This window comes from Petaurus breviceps, unplaced genomic scaffold (genome assembly GCF_028583685.1).
Source record: "Petaurus breviceps papuanus isolate PSGF00001 unplaced genomic scaffold, PetGlider_PUasm1.0 688, whole genome shotgun sequence".
NCBI lineage: Eukaryota > Metazoa > Chordata > Mammalia > Diprotodontia > Petauridae > Petaurus > Petaurus breviceps.
This window is the reverse complement of record NW_027186457.1, coordinates 23,593,542-23,616,745: the sequence shown is the minus strand read 5'-3', so window position 1 is coordinate 23,616,745 and position 23,204 is coordinate 23,593,542. Positions and strand designations below refer to the sequence as shown.

The following is a 23,204-nucleotide window of genomic DNA, read 5'->3' as shown; positions in this document are numbered from 1 at the left end:
GTGTGTGTGTGTGTGTGTGTGTGTGTGTGTGTGTGTGTGTGTGTGTGGTGGTGTTTACTATCTAATGAGAACCATTATAGGGACACTGGAAAGAAACAGTTTGGGAAGATCTTGGAGGTCTGCATTCTAGTCCCACTTCAGCTACTGTTTATGGGTAACCTTAGGGGAGGCATTGGACCTCCTCAGGTCATCTAAAATATAATGATCAGATTAAGTAATCTCCAAGGTCACTTCCAGCTCCAATGATCTGGGTTTGCCTTTTTTGTTAAAACTATTATTTGTGGGGCAACCAGGTGGCACAATGGAGAGAATACCAGCCCTGGAGTCAGGAGGATATGAGTTCAAGTCTGGACTCAACAATTATTAGCTGTGTGACCTTGGGCAAGTCACTTAACCCCAATTGCCTCCCCTCCAAAATGTTATTCACTAGGTATAGTTTTATTAAACTGTCACAAAACATGAAAATATAAAGAAATGGGCTAAGTGGAATAATGGCACATGATCCTTAATTTTCTTCATATTACAGACCTGAGCTTTTCCGACAAAGAGTTCTTGAATTAAATGCATCAGATGAACGTGGAATACAAGTTATTCGGGAGAAAGTAAAGACGTTTGCTCAATTAACTGTGTCAGGAAGTCGATCAGAGTAAGTAAGCCAAGTTTTTCCTTCTCTATGACAGGTCACAGTCTGCCTAAAATACTCTTTTGTTCTAAATATAATATACCAAGATTAATGAATCTTTTCTAATTTTGAATCCCATTTTTGTACAGTTTAAACTTAAATTTAGGTGGTCATTCAGTGTCTTTTTCACTCATAGAGATTTTTGTTACTATTTTTCAGAGATTGATATTGGTGAGGATAGGACTTGGAAGTTCAGGTGAAAGGGGCAAGGATCACCTTATTCTTCCACATACCTTTAAACTTCTGATTGCTTTTGTTTTAAATATTTTATTTTCCCCCACTTACACATAAAACAATTTTTAACATCCATTGTTTTTATTTGTTTGAGTTCCAAATGCTGTCCCCCCCCACCCTTCTCCCAAAAATGGTAAGTAATCTGATAGAGGTTATAGCAATCATGTAAAACATTTCCATATCAGTTGTTTTGTGTGCACACACAAGAGAAAACATGTTAGGGGTGGCCAGGTAGCACAGCAAGTAAGAGCATCGGCTCCAGTGTTGGCATGACCTGGAGATTGAATCCCGGGCTCAGACACTTAGCACCCACCCAGAAATACCTGGCCATGTAACCTTGAGCAAGTTACTTAACCCCGATTGCTTTGAAAAAAAAAAAAGGAGAAAACATGCTTCAGACTGTATCAGTTTTTTCCAAATAAGGATAGCATTTCATTATGAATCTTTTGGGCTTGCCTTGGATCATTGTACTGCTGAGAACAGCTAAGTCATTTACAATTCATCTTAAGATGTTGCTGTTACTGTGTACAATGTTCTCTTGGCTCTTCACTTTGCATCAGTTTATATAAGTCTTTCCAAGTTTTTTCTGATATCATCCTGCTTTTCACTTATAGCACAATAATATTCCATTACAGTCATATATCACAACTTGTTTAGCCATTCCCCAATTGATGGGCATCCTCGAAATTTCCAATTCTTAGCCACCACAAATAGGTTCTTCTCTTCCTCCCTCGCCCCTTTTAAAAGATTTCTTTGGGATACATACAGACCTAGTAGTGGTATTGCTAAATCAAAGGATATATATCAGTTTATAGCCCTTCTGGCCATAGCTCCAAATTGTTCTCCAGAATGGTTGGATCATTTCACAACTCCACCAGTAGTGCTTTACTGTCCCAGTTTTCCCACATCCCCTCCAATATTTATCATTTTCCTTTTTTGTCATATTAACTAATTGGTGGTACCTCAGAGTTTTAATTTGCATTTCTTAAATCAATAGTTATTTAGAGCATTTTTTGATATGACTATAAATAATTTTGATTTCTTTGTCTAAAAACCTCCTGTTCATACCATTTGACCATTTGTGAATTGGGAAATGATTTTTATTCTTAAAAGTTCAGGTCAGTTCTCTTATATTTGAGAACTGAGGCCTTTACTTCTGATTGCTTTAGGCATGAATTAAATTAGAATAGCCCACCATCCTCTTTTTCCTAGGGATACAGAGTGGTATTGCTGGGTCAGAGTATTGTTGTTTCATGATGTGATGTGGGGGTTATTTCAAAAGAATTCATACTCAGACTATCTCCAATCCAAGTAAAGGCATTTATTGGGGGATTGGGGGTAATGCCTCTCAGGAAGTGGGCTGGGTTCCAAGAGGAACCGGCAACTTCGGTAAGATAAGACAGGCAATTACATAACAGAAATTATGAATTTTAAAAAGGAAGGGGGGGGCTGTCAAGAGATTAGGTAATAGGGGTGCGGTCTCAGCCTCAGTGAAACTGCTTATGCAATTGCCCATAATGTATACAGAAAAGCCCAAAATGGCGGAGGGGACCTGCATTACTATATGACAGTGATATTATAATAAGCCTCTCTATGTCATAAAGTTCACCTAGAGTACAGCTTTTGCTGTTACTGTACAGGTGCCTACTTAGGAAAAGTCCCTTCTATTGTTTTGGGGCTCGGGCTCCACCTCCTGCTCAGGCAGCCTGGTGGTTCCCTTTTCTGATTGGCTGGCTATTGTGGTCCTGTCTGAGACTAGATGGGTGTGGTTGTGATTGAGTGCATGGACACACCTGTTGTGTCTGTGAGAAATATGAGGAATGGTTCTGACTAGTAGGGACAGTGGGCCTGCTCCTCAGGGGGGCCTATGGTGTGGTTAACGCCAGATTGTGTGGTTGAATTGGGGCATGCCTGCTGTTCAGTGAGACCCATAAAGAAGTTAGAATAATGGGGCTGGTGGCACTTTTATTAGGATTCCATGAAAAGCATGTGCACAATTTTATAGCTCTATGGGCATAGTTCCAAATAGCTCTCCAGAATGATTGGATTAGTTCACAACTCCACCAACAGTCCATTTCCAACATCTTCTCCAACACCCATCATCTTCCTTTTCTGTCATATTAGCCAATCTGATATGTGTGAGGTGATACCTTAGAATTGTTTTAATTTGCATTTCTCTAATCAGTAGTGATTGAGAGCATTTTTTCATATGGCTCTAGATAGCTTTAATTTCTTCATCTGAAAACTTCCCTTTGACTTGTATTCTTATAAATTTTAGTCAATTCTCTTATTTGGGAAATGAGGCTTTTACTTCTGATTACTGTTAGGCATGAATTAGAAAAGCCCTTGGGGCGGCTAGGTGGCGTAGTGAGTAAAGCGCTGGCCCTGGAGTTGGGAGGACAGGAGTTCGGTTCCAGCCTGAGACACTTAACACCCACACAAAAATACTAGCCGTGTAACCTTGGGCAAGTTACTTAACCCCAAAATTGCCCTCCAAAAGGCAAAAAAAAAAAAAAAAGAATTAGAAAAGCCCTCCAACTTCTTTTGCCCTTGGGTATCACAGTGAGTCAAGAGTTTAATTTTTTGATATCTGGAAATATCTTAATTTCATAGCAAAATAGATTTTTTAAAAATCTTACAGATTTGGGGTAGGGGTGGGGGGATATTTTAAAGGCAAATCAATGGCCAGTGTGTGTTCATCTTCCTGAAGTCAATTTTGCTAGCAGTTGCTTGGACGAATGCTTTCAGCACAGTGCTCAGGACTCAGGGTTGCTTTACATTGTGAGAAGTATCTCTAGTTTACTGTTAATGTCTTCTTTTTGATATAGTGGAAAGCCATGTCCTCCTTTTAAGATTGTAATTCTGGATGAAGCTGACTCTATGACCTCTGCAGCCCAAGCCGCTTTAAGACGTACAATGGAGAAAGAGTCCAAAACAACTCGATTCTGCCTCATCTGCAATTACGTGAGTCGGTATGTGTGCTCCCTTTCTTCTAGGCAGGAGAATTTGGTCACAGCCTTCCTTGATAACCAAGTTAAAGAACAAGCAAAACAACTTTTGGAGACAGTCAGGTTGCTGATGTGCTGTGGGATTTCTTCTTAGCTGAGGGCTTAACCTGTTCTTGATAAACCCACATTCTGAGAAATTATCTGTAGACAGTCACCACTTTTTCAACCTGATCCCTTTTTTTCTTACAGGATAATTGAGCCCTTAACCTCTCGATGTTCCAAATTCCGCTTCAAGCCTTTGTCAGATAAAATTCAACATCAAAGATTACTAGACATCTCTGAGAAGGAAAATGTGAAAATCAGTAATGAGGTAGGGTGACTGTGACTTAATTGCTCTGTGTGTTATTGGAAGAAGCTGTGAAAGCTGAAATGCCTGATTTGCCTTTAGTAGCCCATCCTGCAGATGGAGATCAGGTCATTTGGCAGTAGCTGGAACACAGAGGATACTTATCGATGTCACAGGGTTGCTGTGGAGTTTCCTCTGCTCTTATTAAGTAAGAATTACTTAGGTTATTAGCTCATTATGGAGCAGGAGTTGAAGACTGACCATCTGAATGGGGTTGCTCTCGAGTGCTTTCTTCCTCCTGGTTATTGGCCTACTTGATGTACTGACACTCTATTAAAGAGAAAAATCCTGTAGTCCCTAGACTTTTGTAACAGGATTCAAGTTTCTTTTTTATGTCTGGCTCTACCTAGACAGTGAGGTGGCTCATTGGATAGAGCTCTGGGCCTCGAGTCAGGAAGACTCGAGTTCAAATCCAGCCTCAGACACTCACTAGCTTCGTGAACAGACACTTCTGTTTGTCTTAATCCGCTGGAGAAATGGCAAACCCACTCTCCTATCTTTGCCAAGAAAAAACCATGGATGTTGTGGTCTGTAGGGTCACAGTCGGACACAGCTGAGCAAGAGCAACCTCTTTTTAATTTAGATAGAGAATGACTTAAGAGTTCAGGAAGGATTTCTTCCATCTCCCTGCTGTGAATTGAGCTCTCAGGCCAGGCTGCTCACACCTTTGCACTCACCTGCTCCATTCACACTTATGCTGTGATTGGATTTTCTCCCCTCATTATTTCACGGGTAAACAAGTATCTACAAAACAATACTAAGGTAGCAGGAAAATGAGAAAATGTTTAGGAATTGAAATTTCAAGGCTGTAGCTTTTTCTGTATGGATGAATCTTAGTCTGGATGTTTGGGCTTGGTATTTGCCAAGGTTGCTTGTCCTGAGAACATCTTTGTTTTTCCCTTTTTTAGGGAATATCTTACCTTGTAAAAGTGTCAGAAGGAGACCTGCGAAAAGCCATCACATTTCTTCAAAGTGCCACTCGATTGACAGGTGGGCAAGAAGTCACAGAGAAGGTGATCACAGAGATTGCTGGGGTAGGAGCGCTGGCATGTTCTCAGTTCTTTTCAGTCTGTTGTTTATATATTCTCAGGGCCCTTACTGTAGTTTGCCCTTTTTTTGTGGGTAGTAGAAAATACTGGGGAAGGAACTTTCCTCTGAATGATGTTACTGTTGTTGTATACAGAGAAACTCTCTCTGGCTGCTGGTGATTCTGCTGAACTGCAGCCAACAGGAGGCAGGGCCCATGTCTCAGAGGAATAGCATTAGGTAAATGACAGATGTAGAGGGATACCCCACGATTGTATTCACCCTATCTGCTAAAAACTGCAGGCACATAAGCTCTCCTCCTGCTGTGCATGGGCAGCTGCCTTGGGGCTGCTCTGTCCCACTCCCACTGCCCCCCCACCCCCAAAAAAATCAAGGCAGAGGAAGAAGAGCCCTGATGATAGATGGGCTCAGCCTTTGGCCAAGGGCAGAGTAGAGCACCTTTTCAGCTAAGTGTTTTAAGGTATCATCCTCATCTCAGACACACCCTGCCCATGCCTGGATCAAGGGAGTCCCTGAAAGGAAAGGGATATATTCAAGCGCAATAACTGCCTTGAAAGCACCCCAGTCCAGGAGGGCAACAGGACCTGGCATAGGTAACCCATTCACTCTTGGATGGTTGTCAGTCTTTGCTTAAGTCTGTATAGCTTCCAGTACAGTATAAGGAACCACTTCCTGCATAGCTTAGTTGAATAAGTCTCCAGACCTACATGACATCCTCGTCACTTTGTTGTTGCCAGCAGTAATGCCTTTGAAGGTGTGATTGCTCATTTGATGCTAGTCCTCACTGTTGTGAAGATCTCCGGAGGAGGTGTAAGGAAACTAAAACAGAGAGGGGTGCCCCACACCAAGGCTGCCTTCTCCAGAAGACGCTGTCTCTCCCCGAGCCAAGCCACATTCAGAGTCCTGGCTCCATGCTTCTCTCAGTGGGTTAGGAGATCAGCCAAGCCACATTCAGAGTCCTGGCTCCATGCTTCTCTCAGTGGGTTAGATCAACAGAGCCAGCAATCATTTGTAAAGGCTATAGCCATTTACTCACAATCATATAGCGGAGTTGCCACCTCACAACTTAGAACAGTTAAAAACACACAGTGATTAAGGTAGGTAATTTCACACCTGGCTCAGTATATGTGTGTGTAAATCAGCTTTAAGAGAAGTTTTCATCCTAACTAAAGTGTAATTAGTACCAGTGTCATTCTAGGGGTTGGGACTGACTAGAGAATTTGCAAAGATGCATTGTCAGGAAATGAAGTATTTTATGATAGTGTTGTCCCCATTAAGCATCTTAAAAGTCTAAGCATCCTGGAAGGAGAGGAGTTAGAAGTTGTTCTGAATTGAAAATTAGGGTTAGACCAGCAGCTTCCACTGTATGTAGCACAATAAACTGAACACAAGTCTGAACACAAGCAGGACCAGAAAAATATAGTTTTAGTTTTAAAATACACTTAGATGTATTTATAAAGTAGAACCCACTTCTGTAGGCTGCTAAAGTATTGCTGCAATGGGCAAGTTCACTTGATTGACCCTATTTTCCTTCCTAGGTGGTACCTACAGAAACAATTAATGGCATATTCACCTCCTGTCAGAGTGGTTCTTTTGAAAAACTGGAAGCTTTTGTTAAGGTTTGTTTCCTTTTTCATGTGCCTGGTACAAATGCTAAGAATTTTGGGGGGAGAACTAACCTTTCTATGCCTCTAATAGAATTTAATTGATGAGGGATATGCTGCAACTCAGCTTATAAACCAACTCCATGATGTGGTGGTGGAAAAAGATGACCTCACTGATAAGCAGAAGTCCATCATCACAGAGAAACTAGCAGTAAGTAAATGTAATTAAGTGCTTCTAAATATGGGTAGACCTAAAGTTTTTAAAGGAAAGTTAACACTTTTTTCTTGCCTTTCAGGAAGTAGACAAATGCCTAGCTGATGGCGCCGATGAACATTTACAGTTAATCAGTCTCTGTGCTACAGTGATGCAGCAGTTAATGTGAATTGAAAACTTCTGTAAATTTTATTGGCAATAAAGTTTGGATGTATATGTAAAATGTTTGCTTTCCCTTACTTACATTTTTAGGATTGCTCTCCTAGTTTACTTATGGGGAGGGGCGTCTCCCTAAATAAGCAGGGAGGTCATTTTTAAAGGACTGACCACACCATCCATGCTCATCTTTCTCAACCCACCTAACAGCTGGCAACAAGTTAAACAAGAGCAATCATTCTGAATTCAAAGTGAATATACAAGTAATTTATTGAACATTCAAACTTCATTAAGACATGTGCAATATGGCAATTTTACTGGGTTTAACCCTACCTAGTTTATGATTGCTTGCTGGGGCTTAGCAACAGGGTCCAGTTCACACTTAGCACTAATTAAATACTTTATTGAATAAATACAATACCAAACAAAATGCATTCAAATGCTTTCTTAAAAAAAAAATTAGTCCATTTGAAAAGCCTTTCCTATTCAGTCTACTAACACAATAAAGGCAGGTATGCTAGTTTAACATAATTGGCTGATTTTATACAGCACTTATATCTTTTAGTCCACAAGTAAATTATTAAATGATAGAGAACATCTAATACAACCATTTCTACAGAACTAGGAAATAAATTTCTAATAAAGAAAGATTTTACAGACCCCATATCTTTTACACCCAACCCCAACAGTCTAACTCTAAAGGAGAAAGCCAGTAGCTCTTTCTCCACAAGAGCTCACGACTAAAGTCGCTTTTGCTATCAAAAATCTGTATTTCTGATCCGTTATGAGCATTGAGACAAGATTCAGTATTCCCAAAGAAAGAAGCACAATGCACGTTGTGAATCGCCTATTCAGCAACAGCGAGCACTGCATTCAAAACCATCTCATCCCAGGGATTAAATAAGATCAGCCACATTCATTGGCATCTCCTCCACTGTAGTATTGTAGAAAGTCTCAATGTCACGAAGAATCCTCTTGTCTTCTTCAGTAACAAAGTTTATAGCCACACCTTTCCTCCCAAAGCGACCACCTCTGCCAATTCTGCATAAAAGAAAAACAGCAATAACTATAGTATATTCCTTAACCCACAAGGAGATGATCCACTTGTTAACCAGCTGCTGTTTATTTGCCAAGGTAATAGAGTGCTTCTATTTGGAGCACTAGCTGCTAAATCAGAGTATCTAGATGAGGGGAAAAAGAGCTTCCTTAGCAGTTAGTGCCAAAAGTAAGCAGATCAAGGCTTGTGTCTGGCTGCAAAATGAGATCTCAGGTCTTGAGCATTGTGATTTTAAGCAGATGACAGTATTCTGTTTGGGGTAGTGAATTAAGCCCATACCAAAGTGGGCAAAGATCGATGGTCAGCCTGGGACAGATGTAAACTCCAGGAATGAAACAGAAAGAATTGTTATATGCTCCATTTCGACGCACATCTGGAACTGTAGACTGTAAATGTAAATAACTTGAAGGTTAACTATTTTTCTAGGACTTACAATTTTTCAGTGGGAAAACTTAACTCCTTATTCTCCAAGTATTTGGTATGGAAACCCAAACTTATCACTGCTTTTTGCTCAGTTTCACACACAACCACACTACAAATTACTGAAAATGTGGTTTAAACCCAACATCTGTCTTCCTTCAATAGAAACCAGACAATACAAACCACCTAACATACAAAGGCTAATACACAACAAAATGGCTTTGGCTAGGACGTTGGGAATTTAAAAATATCAAATAATCATGACAAAAGAAAAACAAATATATAAATACCGACTCGCTCTTTATTCAAACAGTGTGCTGTTTCGCTTATGAATCCACGTCCTAAATTACGTCACGCCGTTTCTGAGTGCCATCTCACGTCATCAACTGCTGCTATCGACTCCTGTATTTTTTAAAAAGTCTTTTTTTACATCAAGTAACAAAGCACAATTTAATTTATTTAGGGATCAAGCCACTATAACTATATGCCAGGGACACAAAACTCGGTTACTACCAGAACACCAAGAGAGAATCCCACTAGAGAAAAATCACCAAGAAAGCACAAAGACACAGGAGCAATATGAGAAACACAGTGAGTTTTAAGAACTAAGGCTCAGATATAATGCCACAAGAACTAAACCCTTTTTCTGATTTCAATTTAAAGCGAGTCTTTTCCTTTCCTTTTACAAAACTTCAAAATTTGGGCCACGTTCCAGACTCAAGGTAAGTTTTCCCACTGTTTTAACTAAGCCAAAAGCTCTTCCCCCAAAATAAACTGCATTTAAATAGCAGCACTATGCCAGTTTTTTCCTGAAATTTATTCCCTAGAAATTTAAGGCTTGATAGCCTGAAGTAAAGATTTTATTTGGAAGCTACAGAATGCCAGTAAATAAAATAACAATGATATATGCAGCATAAATCCAATCCTATGCCATCTACTAACCTGTGAATATAGTTTTCACGATTGGTAGGTAGATCATAGTTTATAACCAAAGATACTTGCTGCACATCAATCCCACGAGCCTAGAAAAAAAAGTAGTAGCAAAATTAAGTTCCATACCAAACTAGTCAGTAGTCTCAAAGCTAGCTCAACCACATGACTATTACTAATGCCTTTCATTAATCTACTTCAAACCCACCATTTTTCTTCCTGTGCACATGACTGTTGGCCACAAAGTAAGTAATGGACTACAACAAATGTAGTTCACTGTGGAGTGTGGTCTTTTCTCTCCCAGACAGCTTTTAATTGGGAAAAGGTAATTAAAGACCTTCCTCAAATAAGCAGCTTTTGGGAGATTACTCAAGTATCCACCCTTCAAAAGGTTATGTGTAATTACCAACAAGTCTGTAGTGATCAGAACCCGGCTTGATCCTGATCTGAACTCCCTCATGATAACATCTCGCTCCTTCTGGTCCATATCACCATGCTACAAAGGCAAAAAAAAATTTCAAATCTTAGTCCCTTATTTCTTTTAGTTCATGCTCAACATTTACTCTTAAATTAAGTACTTTCAACTTGTATCACTGAAAATTGATAAGCATTAAAAATGAGAATAAAAATCTTGGTTAAGTTAATGTTTGAGATCAAGCGTCCCTGGCTGCTATGATAGCATTCAACAAACAGACAGGGATAGTAAAAAAACATTTTAATTTAAGCAGGGGGAACGACAACATAGCACTTCATCACAGCTATATTGTAACTAGTTCCTGCAGCAATTAAATGCATCAAAATGACAAAACTAATTTCTAAAATTGTAATATTGACCGTCACTATGGCCTCTTACCAGAGCAGAAACTGTGAAATCCCTGGCATGCATCTTTTCAGTCAGCCAATCTACCTTTCGTCTCGTGTTCAGAAAAATAACAGCCTGTGTAATGGTCAGTGTCTCATACAAGTCACAGAGAGTATCCAGCTTCCATTCCTAAAAGAAAATTGCTTTTTAAGCTGACAAGTCTCAACAGTATCTCAATAAAGTGCACTCAAATCTCTATACTTGTGCCAGAAACTAAAATAATCTGAGATCAGTTTACTACTGTATATGGTTTATGTATATCGCACTAAGATCTTAAGACACAGGACACTGGACATTAAGAAAGAGGTCCACCCAAGTCTTTTTTCAATCTAGTGCATTTGTTCTTCTTCTTGTATATACTGTGCTAGCATTATTACAAAAACCAAGGCATTGCCTTAATTCCTGCAATTTTAGCACAGTGCTTTTAGACAAGAAGGTACAATCTTGGCAACAAAATTAAATCTTCCACAGAATAATTTAAGTTACCTCTCTTTCAACATTAATGTAGAATTGTTTAATTCCCTCAAGGGTCAATTCTTCCTTCTTCACCAGAATTCGAATAGGATCTCTCATGAACTTTTTAGTCACTTCTAACACATCAGTTGGCATTGTGGCAGAGAGCAACACAACCTTTAGAAAAAAAGGACAAGTACATATTTTTTAAAAAATGACCTGCCTAATTCAGACCCTTTGAATCCACTGATTTATCCGAATGTTTGAGACCAAGCGTCCCTGTCTTACTATAAACAAGTTAGACAGGGATAGTATGAAACATTTTTGTTTTGAGCAGGGGGAACGACAATATAGGCACTTCACAGCCATATTGTAACTTGATCCTGCAATACCCCTTAAACTAAAGTAAAATCCACATATTTGTACCTGAATATTTGTACTTAATTTCTGGAAAATTTCGTAGATTTGATCCTTAAATCCACGACTCAACATTTCATCTGCTTCATCCAAAACAAACATCTTGATCCATTTTGGAGCTGTTAAGAAAAAGCACCATCGTGTTGAATTTTACTTCTGCTAAGAAATTTTTAAAAAGTCATACCCCTTCTAAGTATGCTAAATTTGTTTGTTTCCCTATAAAAAATTATAACCTAGAAAGATCAGTCCTTGCTCTAACCTCATCTTACAAACTGTTTCCATTTTTATATTACTCATTTAAAAAAAAACATTGAAAATGGAAACCTACTAATATCTAGAGAGTACTAAAACCAAGACCCAAAAAAATCACAGAATTTCAAAACTTACAAAGATATCTTCTGTTTAGCATATCAAACACTCGCCCAGGAGTTCCAACAACAATGTGTGGTGCCTCAGCCTGCAGTTTTTGCATTTCATTTCGAACATTGGTTCCACCAATGCAGGCATGACATGTTGCTCCCATATAGTCTCCAAGGGCTAAAATTACTTTCTGGATCTAAGTTTAACAAAAATAAAAACATTATTTTTGCAATATTACCAAAACAAGAAAATCTACTACCTAAAACTAAATGTAGTAAGTCATCAGTCTTGCATACAGTTAAGTATTCAGCTAGTCCAAAATTGACAGACAAAAGTGACAAATGCAAAAAACATTCAGTTATCTTGCAGCTAACTAACCTATGCAGTTTGTAGCACTTGTGCCTGTCATTCCATATCAGGCAATAGTTGTATCACATAGCCTACATACGGAAATAATACCTCCAACTTCCTGACAAATAGTTAATTACATAAGAAATTTTAAGTACATTGTGATTTTCAGTATCATTTTAAAGCACTTTGCTACATGGTTACACTAAAGAAACCCCTAGATTTTTTTCATGTTTCCCAGTTAAACCTACTTCAAACTAAAGACTACAGCATTTAAAATCTAATGTGCACCATAGATAATGCTAACTGCAGCAAGCAAGCCTTAAAGGACATGCAAAGGAACAAAAAAAAAAATCACAAGTGCACAGCAGTTTTGATGTTACACAACTGCATTTACAATCTGTTATCTTCAAACCCATCAGATCTTCCATATGACCTTGGAATTTACCATTCCCTGCAATCATACCCATACCCAAGCCCAGCTGCTTCCACAAAGAACAAGACCGAGCACCTCTAAGTCGGTCACCAGCAGTTCCCACATACAGCTGTGAACAAGCAAGCAGCTCCTTCCCGCTACTCTCAATACCTGTTGAGCCAGCTCTCTGGTGGGGGCCAATACTAGTGCCTGGGTCTCCTTGAGCTCAATCTCCAACTGTTGCAGGATGGAAATAGCAAATGTGGCTGTCTTGCCAGTCCCTGACTGCGCTTGGGCAATCACATCATACCCTAAAAAAAGTAGGACAGTGTTTACTGCTCCCACAAAGAGCCGCTGGTTCCCGGGCGGCACCCGCTTCCTTTTTTGGCCCCCGGGCTTCGATCAGCGCTGAGGCTTCTCTCCATTTCAGGTCAGTCCCGAAAGATGGTAGGCCATCATGTCGCGCCCGGGGCCGCCCCAGCCCCGCCCGCCCGCCCCTCCCCCACACCAGGTGGGCGCGCACCTTTGATGCAGGGGATGATGGCTCTCTGCTGGATGGCAGAAGGCTTCTCGAACCCGTACGCGTAGATGCCCCGGAGCAGAGACTCCTTGAGATTCATATCATCGAAGTTGTCCACGATTTCGTTCCAGTTGCTCTCGATGACACCATCGGGGTCCATGCCCTCCGGGCCGCCATGGTCTCTGCGGGACACAGGACGCACCGTGAGCCGCCCCCCGCCCGCACATGGCCCCGGCCGTTAGCAAGCCCGGCCCAGGCGCGGCGGGCTCCCCCGGCTCCCCGCCCCCTGCGGGCCCTCTCGCGAGAGCGGCGCGCGCCGGCCGGGCCCCGCCCCTCGCACTGCGCCAGGCCTGTGATTGACACCGGCGGCGGGGGAGGGAGGGAGCCTCGGGACGAGCGGGCGTCGAGGCCGCCAACGGCCCGAGTCGAGCCGTCACGGGGCCGGGGAGGGGACCGGGAAGAGGCCTGAAGCGCCGTCGCATACTCCCCGCCGCAGAGTAACCACCCAAGCACACGCATACGCACACACGGCCCGAGGCCTTTCTGGCACCGCCCCGCCCGGAAGGGGGAGCGGCCCGCGGCCGTTAAAACGAGGCCGGGCCCGGGGACGAGCCGGCAGCAGCGCCCCCTCCCCCTCCGCCTCCGCCTCCGCCCCGGGCAGGCCCGGCCCGGCCGGGCCCCGCGGCTGCGCCGTAGAAGCTTCCCGAAGCGGCGCCGGCGCAGCGCCCCCGAAGCCGCCCGGAAACCCGGCGTCTCCCCCGGTGCCTGCGACACGGCCTAGTCCACCCAGGAGGCCTGGGACCCACTGCCGCCGCGGGCGCGTACCTGTTATAATCCGCGGAGCTACCAGACATGATCCGAACCAACGCTCAGAGTCCGACTGAAAAGGCAGCGGCGCCGCGCCACCCGCCTTTTATATGCGCGCCGCCGGGACGCGTTTCTCGCGGAGGGATATCTCTAGGCCAACCCTTCCGCGGTCACGAATCCCGCCGCTGAGGCGTCGCCTAAGGTAAAACCCAGAACCGAGGGACTGGAAAGGCGGACACCGATGCTCCTGGATGATTTGCGGGGCACTAGAAGCCCCCGGGGTTTACAGAGGGCTAAGGGACTCTTTGGTCTATGGCGGAAGGATATTGCAGCAATTGGAGCGGCGAACCTGTCCAAGTTCCCTCCTCCCTACTCCCTCCCCCTTCCCCCTACGGGGTTTCTCCTCCCAGTCCCTGCTGAAGAGCCCAGGGCTGGGGGTGGGGGTAGAGGGAGGAGGAGAAGAGAGGGGTGGGGGAGGGGGAGGGAGAAGAGGAGAGGGGAGGGAGTGGGAAAGAGGGGAGGGGGGAGGAGCGCTGAGCTGAGGCTGGAATGGGGAAGGGGGAAAGGGAGAAAGGAAAAGAGGAACGAGGAGGAGAGGTGAGGGAAAGGAAAGGGGAAGGGAAGGGTGCCATGGGCTGTGGAAGAGGGGGGACCAGCCCTTCCCCCTCCCTGGCTGTGCCCCGGACAGCCCCTGGCCTTCCTTCCAAAGACCGCCCCCCAGGGGCGCGAGCCGCCTCCAGCTGGGGCTGCCCAGCCCTCCCCAAGACCAGCAGGAAGTGGGGGGCTGGGCCGGAGCCCCCCGGCGTGTCCCTGGGACTCTGGGGCCCCCGCTGCACATGGTGCTGCCCTCCCACACCCGGAGGTCTCCGGAGGCGCTCCGTGACCCGCGGGGTTACAGGGGAAAGCCCAGTGGTTCCCAGGCTTAGAACGCGGAGGAAGGGGGGGGGGGGGGAGAGGGGAGGGGGGGGGGGGGGCTTGGGCTCCCCCCAAGGCGCTCCTAAATTAAATTGCCCCGCTTGTGCTAGCTGTGTAGCCGGGTACTACAACTGTCCTGGCTCAGTCATTGTGGACCGAATGGACTTTGTAATGCTTTGGCTTCGGCGGGGCAGCTCAGCAGACAGGCTGCGCTCGGACCCTGCCCGGAGCCCGCTGATGCTCGCACACCGGCCATGTGCCCCTGTGTGTGTGGTCAGCACATCCACGCCCCCCCCCCCCCCCCCAGCCTTCTCCAGCTGTGCCGAGGCGGCACCTCCTGGACACACCCGGGGTTCCAGGGCACTTACGGCAGTTATGCACTTCTGTCCCAAACATCAACATCTGGCGCTAAAAAACAGTCCGAACTTTAAGGAGCAGGCGGGAGACGTTAAAGCTCCATGTATTATGCTCCTGCTCTGTGCCGAACTAGGGACCGACCAAGTGAAGGGAGCCGTGGGCGTGTTCACCGGAGGGGTTCTAATGGGGAGGACGGGCTGGAGGGGAGGTTTGGGGGAAGGCTAGGCCCTGGGGGACGTCTTTGCGGTGGAAGGATGCTGGATGGAGCGTCACCCGGCCCCCTGGGTCTGAATCTCACCCCTATAGCTCCTGTTCTATGACAGATCCTTCAGGAAGCCTTGGAGCCAAGTGACTAGTGGAGAAAGGCGCAATTGGCTCAGGAACTTGCTGCCTGGGAAATATTTGGCAAGTTACTTAAACCTCCCTGGGCGTCAGTTTCTTTCTCTGTCAAATTAGGTTTTTAGACGAGATGAACTCTCAAGTTACTTTCCACCTAAAAACCGCTATGGTGCGTTGATGGAGAATTACCATAGTTTAGGGGAGAGTTAGGCAACACAGGCCAAACAAGTTTAGGAAGGCTTCATGTGAGATTCAGAGACTTCAGAATCCATTAGAGGTGCTCCCTTTGACTAACTGCACTTCTTCCATGCCCTGCCAGACTTCAGGACCTCCCTTCAATCCTAACAGGATAGCCTGGTGGCACTGCTGGCTTTGGGGGTGGGTGTTTTGTTTTTTCATTTAAATACATCTTATTTTTGTCACCATTTGTGGGTTTTTTTTTTACCTTTTGGGGACAATTCAGTTAAAGCTTTTCAAAGTTGGCAAGAAATTGGTTTTTGTAGAGGTTTCCTAAAACCTGGCGGCCATAAAGTTTTATAGGCAATAGGTGAAGGTGTTGGTACTGATTCATGGCTTTGTTCATTCTGTAACCTAGGGTTGAAAATTGCCCCGGGGACAAAAGTTGTAGAGTGACTTGCCCAGCATAAGGTAGCCTGGATGCCAGTGCTTCTGATTCAGATCTTCTGGGCCTTGAGGCCAGCTGTCTCTTCACCAGATCATTATGCCTGTCTAAGGCTGTAAGTTTCAGAACTGTTGCTATCTGCATATGGTAAGACCACATATCAATGAAACTGCAGAGCTACATGGTCCACATACCCCCCCCCTTAAGGCCCCCAAAACTTATTTGTCTCAGAAACCTAAATAGAAAAAACCCAGAAAAATAGAAACTGAAATTCAAGAAAAATAAGGTAATTCTTTCCTTGTAATAGCTAAACTTGTAGCTTAATTCTCGTTTTAATTCTTATTTACTTGCACTTATTAAATATTCAGGACTCAACTTGAAGGTGAGTATGTGCTGTATTTTTGATGGAGTTAACTTAGTATCATAGACTTATAACTGGAAGGGACCTTTGACTTCATCTCACTTGATGAATGAAGAAACTCAGGCCCATGACTTATCAAATGAGCAAATGAGATAACGTGTAAAATACAAACCTTAAAGGCTAATTGAATGCCAGCTGTCATCGTCCAAGATTGCAAAGGTGGCTTGTTGACATTGAGTAGTAATGGCAGAGTAAAAATTCAAACTCTGGTTCAAGAGGAGGGAGGAGTGGGGGACAGGGTTGGTAGAGGGAAGGAAAGGATGAAGACAACATGATAATGTAGGAGATGCTGGGAGAGGAGGGAAACATAAAAGCTTTGCAGATCCCCCAGGCTGCCGGGGACTTCCCTTCCATAACCATGTTGTACCCATTTGTGTATGTTGTATGCACAATTCTCAGTATGCAGCTTGTCTCCCCTAGGAGAATGTAAGCTTCCTGAGGGCAGAGATTTAAGATCTGGAGCAGGAGGGGATCTTAGAGGCCACCCACCCATGCAGCAGCCAAGGTCCAAAGTTGAATGGCTTTTCCGAGGTCACAGAGGCAGGATGGTAACTTAGGGTCCTCTGACTCCACAACCACCTTTCTTTCCCTTGGACTGTGCTGTCAGTGAGCAGCTCAGTATCTGGAACATAATAATGCTTATGAATGTTTGTGGACTAACTGATGACAGAATCACCTGCATGGGCTTAAATTTTTTGGCCCTGAGGACCCAGAGAGGTTGTGTTCTGTGTTGGTGGAGGTAGTATTCACTCCCCCAAAGTCATGAATCAGAGAATCATGGATTTCAGAGTGAGATAGACCTTTGGAGGGCATCTGGCCCAGCCCCCTTTATTTTATAAATGAAACTTAAAATCTAAAGAGTTTGTCCAAAGTCATATAATTGGAAAGTACCTAAACTTGAACTTGAACCTAGATTCTCCTGATCCAAGTCCTTCCATACCACCACACATCATTGGTCACTTAAATTAACAAAAGAGTAATAGTGGGTGATTGCACATGCAATTAGAAAATTAACCAATCAGCATTAAAGGAGACATTTTGAAAATTTTGGAAAGAAAATTGTAGGAATATAAAGGTGTGGGAGTATATAGAGGATTCCACGTCATCTTAAAATGCTGCAGAGGAGCTTAGAAATGTATCCATCTACGAAGAAATTAGAAAAGAATCACTTGTAGACTCCTCCATCTAGTTCAGAGACCCACTCCTATAAGGCAGACAAGCCTGTCTGGGAGTAGATGGAAAGCAGAGGAAAGAGCTGCCTTAGGGAGCTCAAGGCAGGGTTGAAGCTAAGCAAGTACCATGGGGGGATTTAGGGGAATCTCCAAAACTAATAGGCAGGAGCCCAGCTCAAGGGAACAGCTCTAGATCAAGCTTTGCCCTGGTGCCTGAGTCCAGTATAGAAGAAAGGCAAAAAAAAGAGGACCAGCCCAGGACATCCCTGAAGCCCATGGGGAAACCCAACAACCCCTAGAAGTCACCCCAAAACAGAGCAGTAAGGACCCCAGGCAGACCTAATGCAGGGAGAGGTCCAGGAGCCAATACTGAAACAACCTTTACAGGAGAGGCCTAGCTTTGGCTACCATACTCAGGACCAGGCAGGCCCTGCCCACAACATTCAGTTATAGAGCTTGACCCAAGAAGAGCTCCCCAACCCCAAATTAGGTGATAAGGCTGCTAAGAGATGTGCAAACAGGGGCAGCTAGGTGGCACAGTGAATAGAGCACTGGCCTTGGAGTCTAGCCATGTGACCTTGGGCAAGTCACTTAACCCCAATTGCCCTACCTTCCCCCTCCAAAAAGCAAAAAGAAAAATCTAAAAAAAAAGAGATGAGCAAACCAAGGAAAACTCCAAATGAGATGAATATCCTGATTTCAGAAATGATCAGGGGGTAAACCCCAAAGAGAACAACAATTCTACACGTCCAAGGCTGAAAATAGATATTCAGGTGCCTGGAGGGAAAAAATATAGAGTAAAACTATAATGGTGGGGGGAATCTTAATATACGCTTTTCAGATCTAGACAGATATAATGAAAAGACAAATAACAAAGAATTTAGGGATCTGAATAGAACTTTACAAAAATTAGAAATTCTAGATGAATCATTTATGGATGGAATTTTGAATGGAAATATAGTAGAATTTGTATACTTTCAGCTGAGCATAGAACCTTTACAAAAATTGACCATGTATTAAGGCTTAAAGACCTCACTAAAAAATGTATCAAAGTAGAAATACATTTCAGTCAATCCTAGTTATTTGCAGGTTTTATATATGCAAATTTGTCTTCTCCTGAAGTTATTTGTAACCTGAAAATTATTTGTGACCCCCAAATCAATGAACATTCTTAGTCATTCATGGACATGGCCAGAGTTGCAAAAAATTTTAGTCACCCAACACGCACATTTCCAGATGAGGTCAAACAAGGTGACATTCTGCCACTGTTTCTGCTTTTGTACTGTAAACAAGTGTCCTTTTCATGGTCTATTTAGTGCCATGTTTTCCCTCTTTTTTGTGCTTTTTATTAATGACTTAAGTGTTTAAAATGACCTGCAAGCATAGTGCTGAAGTACTGTCTAGGGTTGCTAAGTATAAGAAGGCGGCCATGTGCCTTACAGAGAAAAATATATGTTAAATAAGCTTAAGCTTCATTCAGGTATGAGTTATAGTGCTGTTGGTGGTTAGTTCAGTGTTATAAATAACAAAAAATGATATATCTAGAAAAAGGAAGAGGAAATTCACAGACAATTATTTGTAAGATTATATATTAAATAAGCTGTCTTTAAAAACACACATAAAGCAAAGTTATGTTTTGATAGGTTGATGAAAACATGACCTGAACCTTGCAGGAAACTAACCCTGTATTTTCTCTAGGAGAACTGGTTCAGTAGGAATATTTGCTAAATCTGTGTTCATGATGTTGATGAGGTATGGGCTCTGGGAGCCCCCTTGACCTCTCCTTGAGTCCTTGAGGTACAGGCTCTGGGAACCTCCCTTGGATTCTAGATTAAATTGTCTCATTTGATGAGGCACTTGCATGAGGGAAGAAGCCTTACATTGTGACTGGGCCCAGACCTCCAGCCTAGTTACTAGCCTAGCCCTCCATTGTTCATCTACTTTCCACCGTTGAGCCTACCAAAATATCATCCACCCTTGAACTGGCCTAGCCCCTCTTTGTCTGTAGCCTCCAGCAACTTCCCGCCCTTAATCACTCATTGACCTCATTAACTCCTCCTGAAGACCCTCCCCAAACTCCTCCTCTAGACCACCCCTAGATTCCTCCCACAACCTTCTGTAGATAAGACCCCATCCTGTCTTCACGTTTGTGAGAGCACCATGGAATGGCGAGAGCGCTATAGAATGACCTACTCTGTGTCTAATGCAAGCGAACTTTTAATAAATTTTACTTTTCTTTGGCTGAGAAGACTTGAGTCAAATTCAAATTCTGGGGCAGGACCCTGGAGTGTTGGTATTTTGGGGTCTCCAGAGCAACCATAACCCTCTTAGTGGGTAACCTCTTCAACAGTGACTTAAGTAGAATGTTAAACTACCATGAATGACAAGAATTGACTCCATTTATTGATCATAATTCAATACAAGTTTTAATCCATTAATGAGTCCTTAAAGAACAAATTTAAAAGTAATAGGAGACTAAATAGCATAATTCTAAAGAATTTCTGGATTAAAAGAACAGATTTTAGGAACAGTAGGAAATTTGGTCAAAGAAAATTACAATAATTTCTCATTTCTCAATTAACTATACTAACCTTGGGACTTCTCACCGAGTACTCCTCCACCCCAGGAAGGTCATTATTGGGATAGCCTCATCATCTTGAAGAATCTCATCAGCCCCAAGAAGCTTATTATTGGGATAACCTCATCATCTGTAAGATCTCATTAGCTTTTTAACTCCACCTCTTCACTACCCTCTTCCTCTCTGGAGTATGGGGTCATGAACTCTAAAACATCCATTTAAGGAGAGAACTCAGCTCATTCCATCTCCTTATTTCTCACCTGGCTTCATTAACTTTGGAGCTTTTTGACTGATGTCTTCACTATACTTCACTATATATTCACATCTGGTACCTCCCCCACTTCCCTTTTTAGCCTCCTTTTGGGTTTTGGCTTCCTCCTTTAGATTGTAAGCTTCTTGAGGGCAGGTTCTGTCTTTTTTTTTTTGTATTTGTATTCCTAGTGCTTAGTACAGTGCCTAATGGGTATTGTTGTTCAGTCATTTCAGTTGTGTCTGACTCTTCTTGACCCTATTTTGGGTGACAAAGACAAATACAGAGTGGCTTGCCATTTCCTTCTTCAGTTCATTTTACTGATGAGGAGCTGAGGCAAACAGGGTTACATGACTTGCCCATGATCACACAGCTAGCCAGTAAGTGTCTGAGGATGATTTGAACTCAGGAAGAAGAGTCTTTCTGAATGTAAGCCCAGTGCTCTATCCACTATGCCAGTTAGTTGCCCTGAGACGGATGAATAGGTTTAACAAGGTTTTTTTGTTGTTGTTGTTAACACATAGTAAATATTCAATTAATATTTATTAGATATAACTATTGACATACCATACAGCTAAAGATGAATTAAAGGGAACTTTTATATTGCTAGAAACTTTTATTAACAAAAGAAAAATCAATGAATAGGGCAAGCAATGAACAAAACTTGAATAACAATTTAAAAGTCTCCAACTAATCAATAAAGTAGAAATTGTGAAAATTAAAGAAGAGATTAACAAAATTGAAAGCAAAAAGATGCTTGCATTGATAAATAAAATTAGGAGATAGGTTTTTTTGGGGGGACAACTAATAAGTTTGTTAATATGATTTTTTTAAGAGAAAGGAAAACCAGAACAGTTCAGATCAAAAATGAAAAAGGAGAACTTGCAGTAACTGAAGAAGAAACAAAGGAAATTAATTTTAGAAATCTATGTCTGTGGGGTGGCCAGGTGGTGCAGTGAGTAAAAGCGCCAGCCCAAGTCGGGAGATCCTCTCCAGCCTCAGAAACTTAGCACCCACACAAAATAACTGGGCTGACCTCAGATACTTAGCATCCACACAAAATAACTGGCCTGTAACCTAAGTTACTTAACCCCAAATGCTTTAAAAAAAAAAATCTATGTTCAATTATGTACACTAACAAAATTAATGAATACTTACAAAACATTAAATGCCCAGATTTTTAAAAGCTGAAATAGATTATTTAAACAATCTAATACCAAAAAATAAATTGAGCAAGCCATAAATTAACTCTTAAACAAAAGTAAAACTCTAGGACTATATGAATTTACAAATGGATTTTATATAACATTCAAAGAACGACTCCAATATTATAAGTTGTGTGCAATAATAAAAGAAGGCATCTCTCTAATCTCTTTTGATGTTATAAATATAGTCTTGATATCAATATCAGGGAGAGACAGAGCAAGAAAGAAAACTATATACCAATATTTCTATTGAACATTGACACAAAAATGTAAAAAAAAAAATTAGAAAGTAGGCTACAATAACATATTAGAAAGAAATTATACACTGTGAGTAGGTTGAGCTTATACCAGGAATGCAGGATTGTTTCAACATAAGACAGAATATAAATACAGCTGTTAAAGCTTAAAACTGAACTAAGACTTAAAAGTGAACTAAGACAACCTGTATTATAGATCATGTAATAATATGTCATAAAACCATGATTATATCAATAGATGCTGAATAGACTTTTTTTTTTTTTTTTAAGCAATTGGGGTTAAGTAACTTGCTCAAGGTTACACGGCCAGTTATTATTTCTGGGTGTGGTGCTGAGTATCTGAGCCCGGATTTGATCCAGGTCATCCCAACACTGGAGCTGGTACTCTTACTCGCTGAGCCACCTGGCTGCCCCTAAGCAATTGGGGTCAAGTAACTTGCTCAAGGTTACACGGCCAGGTGTTTCTGGGTGGGTGCTAAGTTTCTGAGCCCGGGATTCGATCTCCAGGTCATCCCGACACTGGAGCCGGTGCTCTTACTCCCTGTGCTACCTGCCCGCCCCCTGAATAGACTTTTGACAAAACTCAATACCCATTTCTAGTAAAAATCTTAGAAAGCATACTAATAAATGGACCTTTCCTTAATACAATATGTAATATCTTAATTCCAAGAACAAAAAATATATATAATGAGAAAAAGTTAGAAGCCTTCCAAAAGATCAAGGTTAAAGCAAGGATGCCCATTATCACTATTACTTCTTAGCATAGTGTTAGAAATTCTAGCTATAGCAATAAAGGAATTTAGTGAATAAGCATAGGTAAAAAGGACATGAAATTATGGTTTTTGCAGATAATATGGTTAGTTATTCAGAAAATCCTAAACCAAAAAAGTAATTAAAATAATTAATAAATGTACTAAAGTTACAGGATATAAAATATATCCACATATACAATCAGCATTCCTATATATTGCTAACAATATCCAGTAGGAAGAGCTAGAAAGAGAAATTCCTTTGAAAATAATTGTAGAGGGGTGGTGCAATGAATAGAGCACTGGCCCTGGAGTTAGGACCTGAGTTCAAATATGGCCTCAGACATTTAACAAAAACTAGCTGTGTGACCTTGGGCAAGTCACTTAACCCCAATTGCCCCTCAAAAAAAAAAGAAAGAAAATAATTGTAGAAGCTATAAAGTACTTGAGAGTATATCT

General features: G+C 42.3%; 2 protein-coding genes and 5 non-coding genes across 11 annotated transcripts in view; 1 reads left to right on the top strand and 6 right to left on the bottom strand.

The window, feature by feature from the left end:
• The window catches only part of RFC4 (replication factor C subunit 4), a 12,441-nt gene extending 5,083 nt beyond the window's left edge, over nucleotides 1-7,358 (top strand). The window contains exons 4-10 of one of the 2 annotated variants that reach the window (XM_069104782.1): nucleotides 527-646; nucleotides 3,745-3,888; nucleotides 4,114-4,234; nucleotides 5,179-5,304; nucleotides 6,856-6,936; nucleotides 7,016-7,132; nucleotides 7,218-7,358. In XM_069104782.1, the coding sequence (XP_068960883.1) occupies nucleotides 527-646; nucleotides 3,745-3,888; nucleotides 4,114-4,234; nucleotides 5,179-5,304; nucleotides 6,856-6,936; nucleotides 7,016-7,132; nucleotides 7,218-7,304 (796 nt within the window). In that variant the 3' untranslated portion in view covers nucleotides 7,305-7,358. The remainder of the gene's footprint in view (nucleotides 1-526; nucleotides 647-3,744; nucleotides 3,889-4,113; nucleotides 4,235-5,178; nucleotides 5,305-6,855; nucleotides 6,937-7,015; nucleotides 7,133-7,217) is intronic. The other variant, XM_069104783.1, reaches the window with a different exon arrangement.
• Nucleotides 7,359-7,536: 178 nt separating this feature from the next.
• EIF4A2 (eukaryotic translation initiation factor 4A2) lies at nucleotides 7,537-14,055 on the bottom strand. 4 transcript variants are annotated; one of them, XR_011171717.1, is made up of 11 exons: nucleotides 13,899-14,055; nucleotides 13,077-13,255; nucleotides 12,725-12,864; nucleotides 11,818-11,986; nucleotides 11,440-11,549; nucleotides 11,047-11,190; nucleotides 10,552-10,689; nucleotides 10,105-10,194; nucleotides 9,711-9,790; nucleotides 9,059-9,170; nucleotides 8,192-8,332 (listed from the first exon to the last, which is right to left on the bottom strand). XR_011171717.1 is itself a non-coding variant. In XM_069104780.1 (10 exons), exons 1-10 carry the CDS (start codon nucleotides 13,925-13,927, stop codon nucleotides 8,188-8,190), a joined length of 1,224 nt encoding a protein of 407 aa, XP_068960881.1. In that variant the 5' UTR covers nucleotides 13,928-14,055; the 3' UTR covers nucleotides 7,537-8,187. The 4 variants fall into 4 exon arrangements, 2 of the variants coding, with proteins under 2 accessions (XP_068960881.1, XP_068960882.1); XR_011171718.1 differs by having other exon boundaries at nucleotides 8,193-8,332; nucleotides 9,063-9,170; XM_069104780.1 differs by lacking the exon at nucleotides 9,059-9,170 and having other exon boundaries at nucleotides 7,537-8,332.
• LOC138174479 (small nucleolar RNA SNORA4) lies at nucleotides 9,929-10,062 on the bottom strand. The gene has a single exon (XR_011171733.1). It is a non-coding gene; the product is annotated as a small nucleolar RNA SNORA4 (small nucleolar RNA).
• Nucleotides 10,342-10,480, bottom strand: LOC138174477 (small nucleolar RNA SNORA63). Its single transcript, XR_011171731.1, has one exon. It is a non-coding gene; the product is annotated as a small nucleolar RNA SNORA63 (small nucleolar RNA).
• Nucleotides 10,816-10,998, bottom strand: LOC138174480 (small nucleolar RNA SNORA81). Its single transcript, XR_011171734.1, has one exon. It is a non-coding gene; the product is annotated as a small nucleolar RNA SNORA81 (small nucleolar RNA).
• Nucleotides 11,273-11,402, bottom strand: LOC138174478 (small nucleolar RNA SNORA63). Its single transcript, XR_011171732.1, has one exon. It is a non-coding gene; the product is annotated as a small nucleolar RNA SNORA63 (small nucleolar RNA).
• LOC138174481 (small nucleolar RNA SNORD2) lies at nucleotides 12,949-13,019 on the bottom strand. The gene has a single exon (XR_011171735.1). It is a non-coding gene; the product is annotated as a small nucleolar RNA SNORD2 (small nucleolar RNA).
• Nucleotides 14,056-23,204: the final 9,149 nt, after the last annotated feature.

Bases quoted from the DNA above. Each gene is read 5' to 3' on its own strand.
- EIF4A2 (XM_069104780.1), bottom strand. From the start codon at position 13,927: ATGTCTGGTAGCTCCGCGGATTATAACAG. The intron at 12,865-13,076 runs GTGCGCGCCCAC...TACTTTTTTTAG, and splicing joins CATCATCCCCTGCATCAAAG to GGTATGATGTGATTGCCCAA. The intron at 11,191-11,439 runs GTACAAATATGT...TTTTTTCTAAAG, and splicing joins AATTAAGTACAAATATTCAG to GTTGTGTTGCTCTCTGCCAC.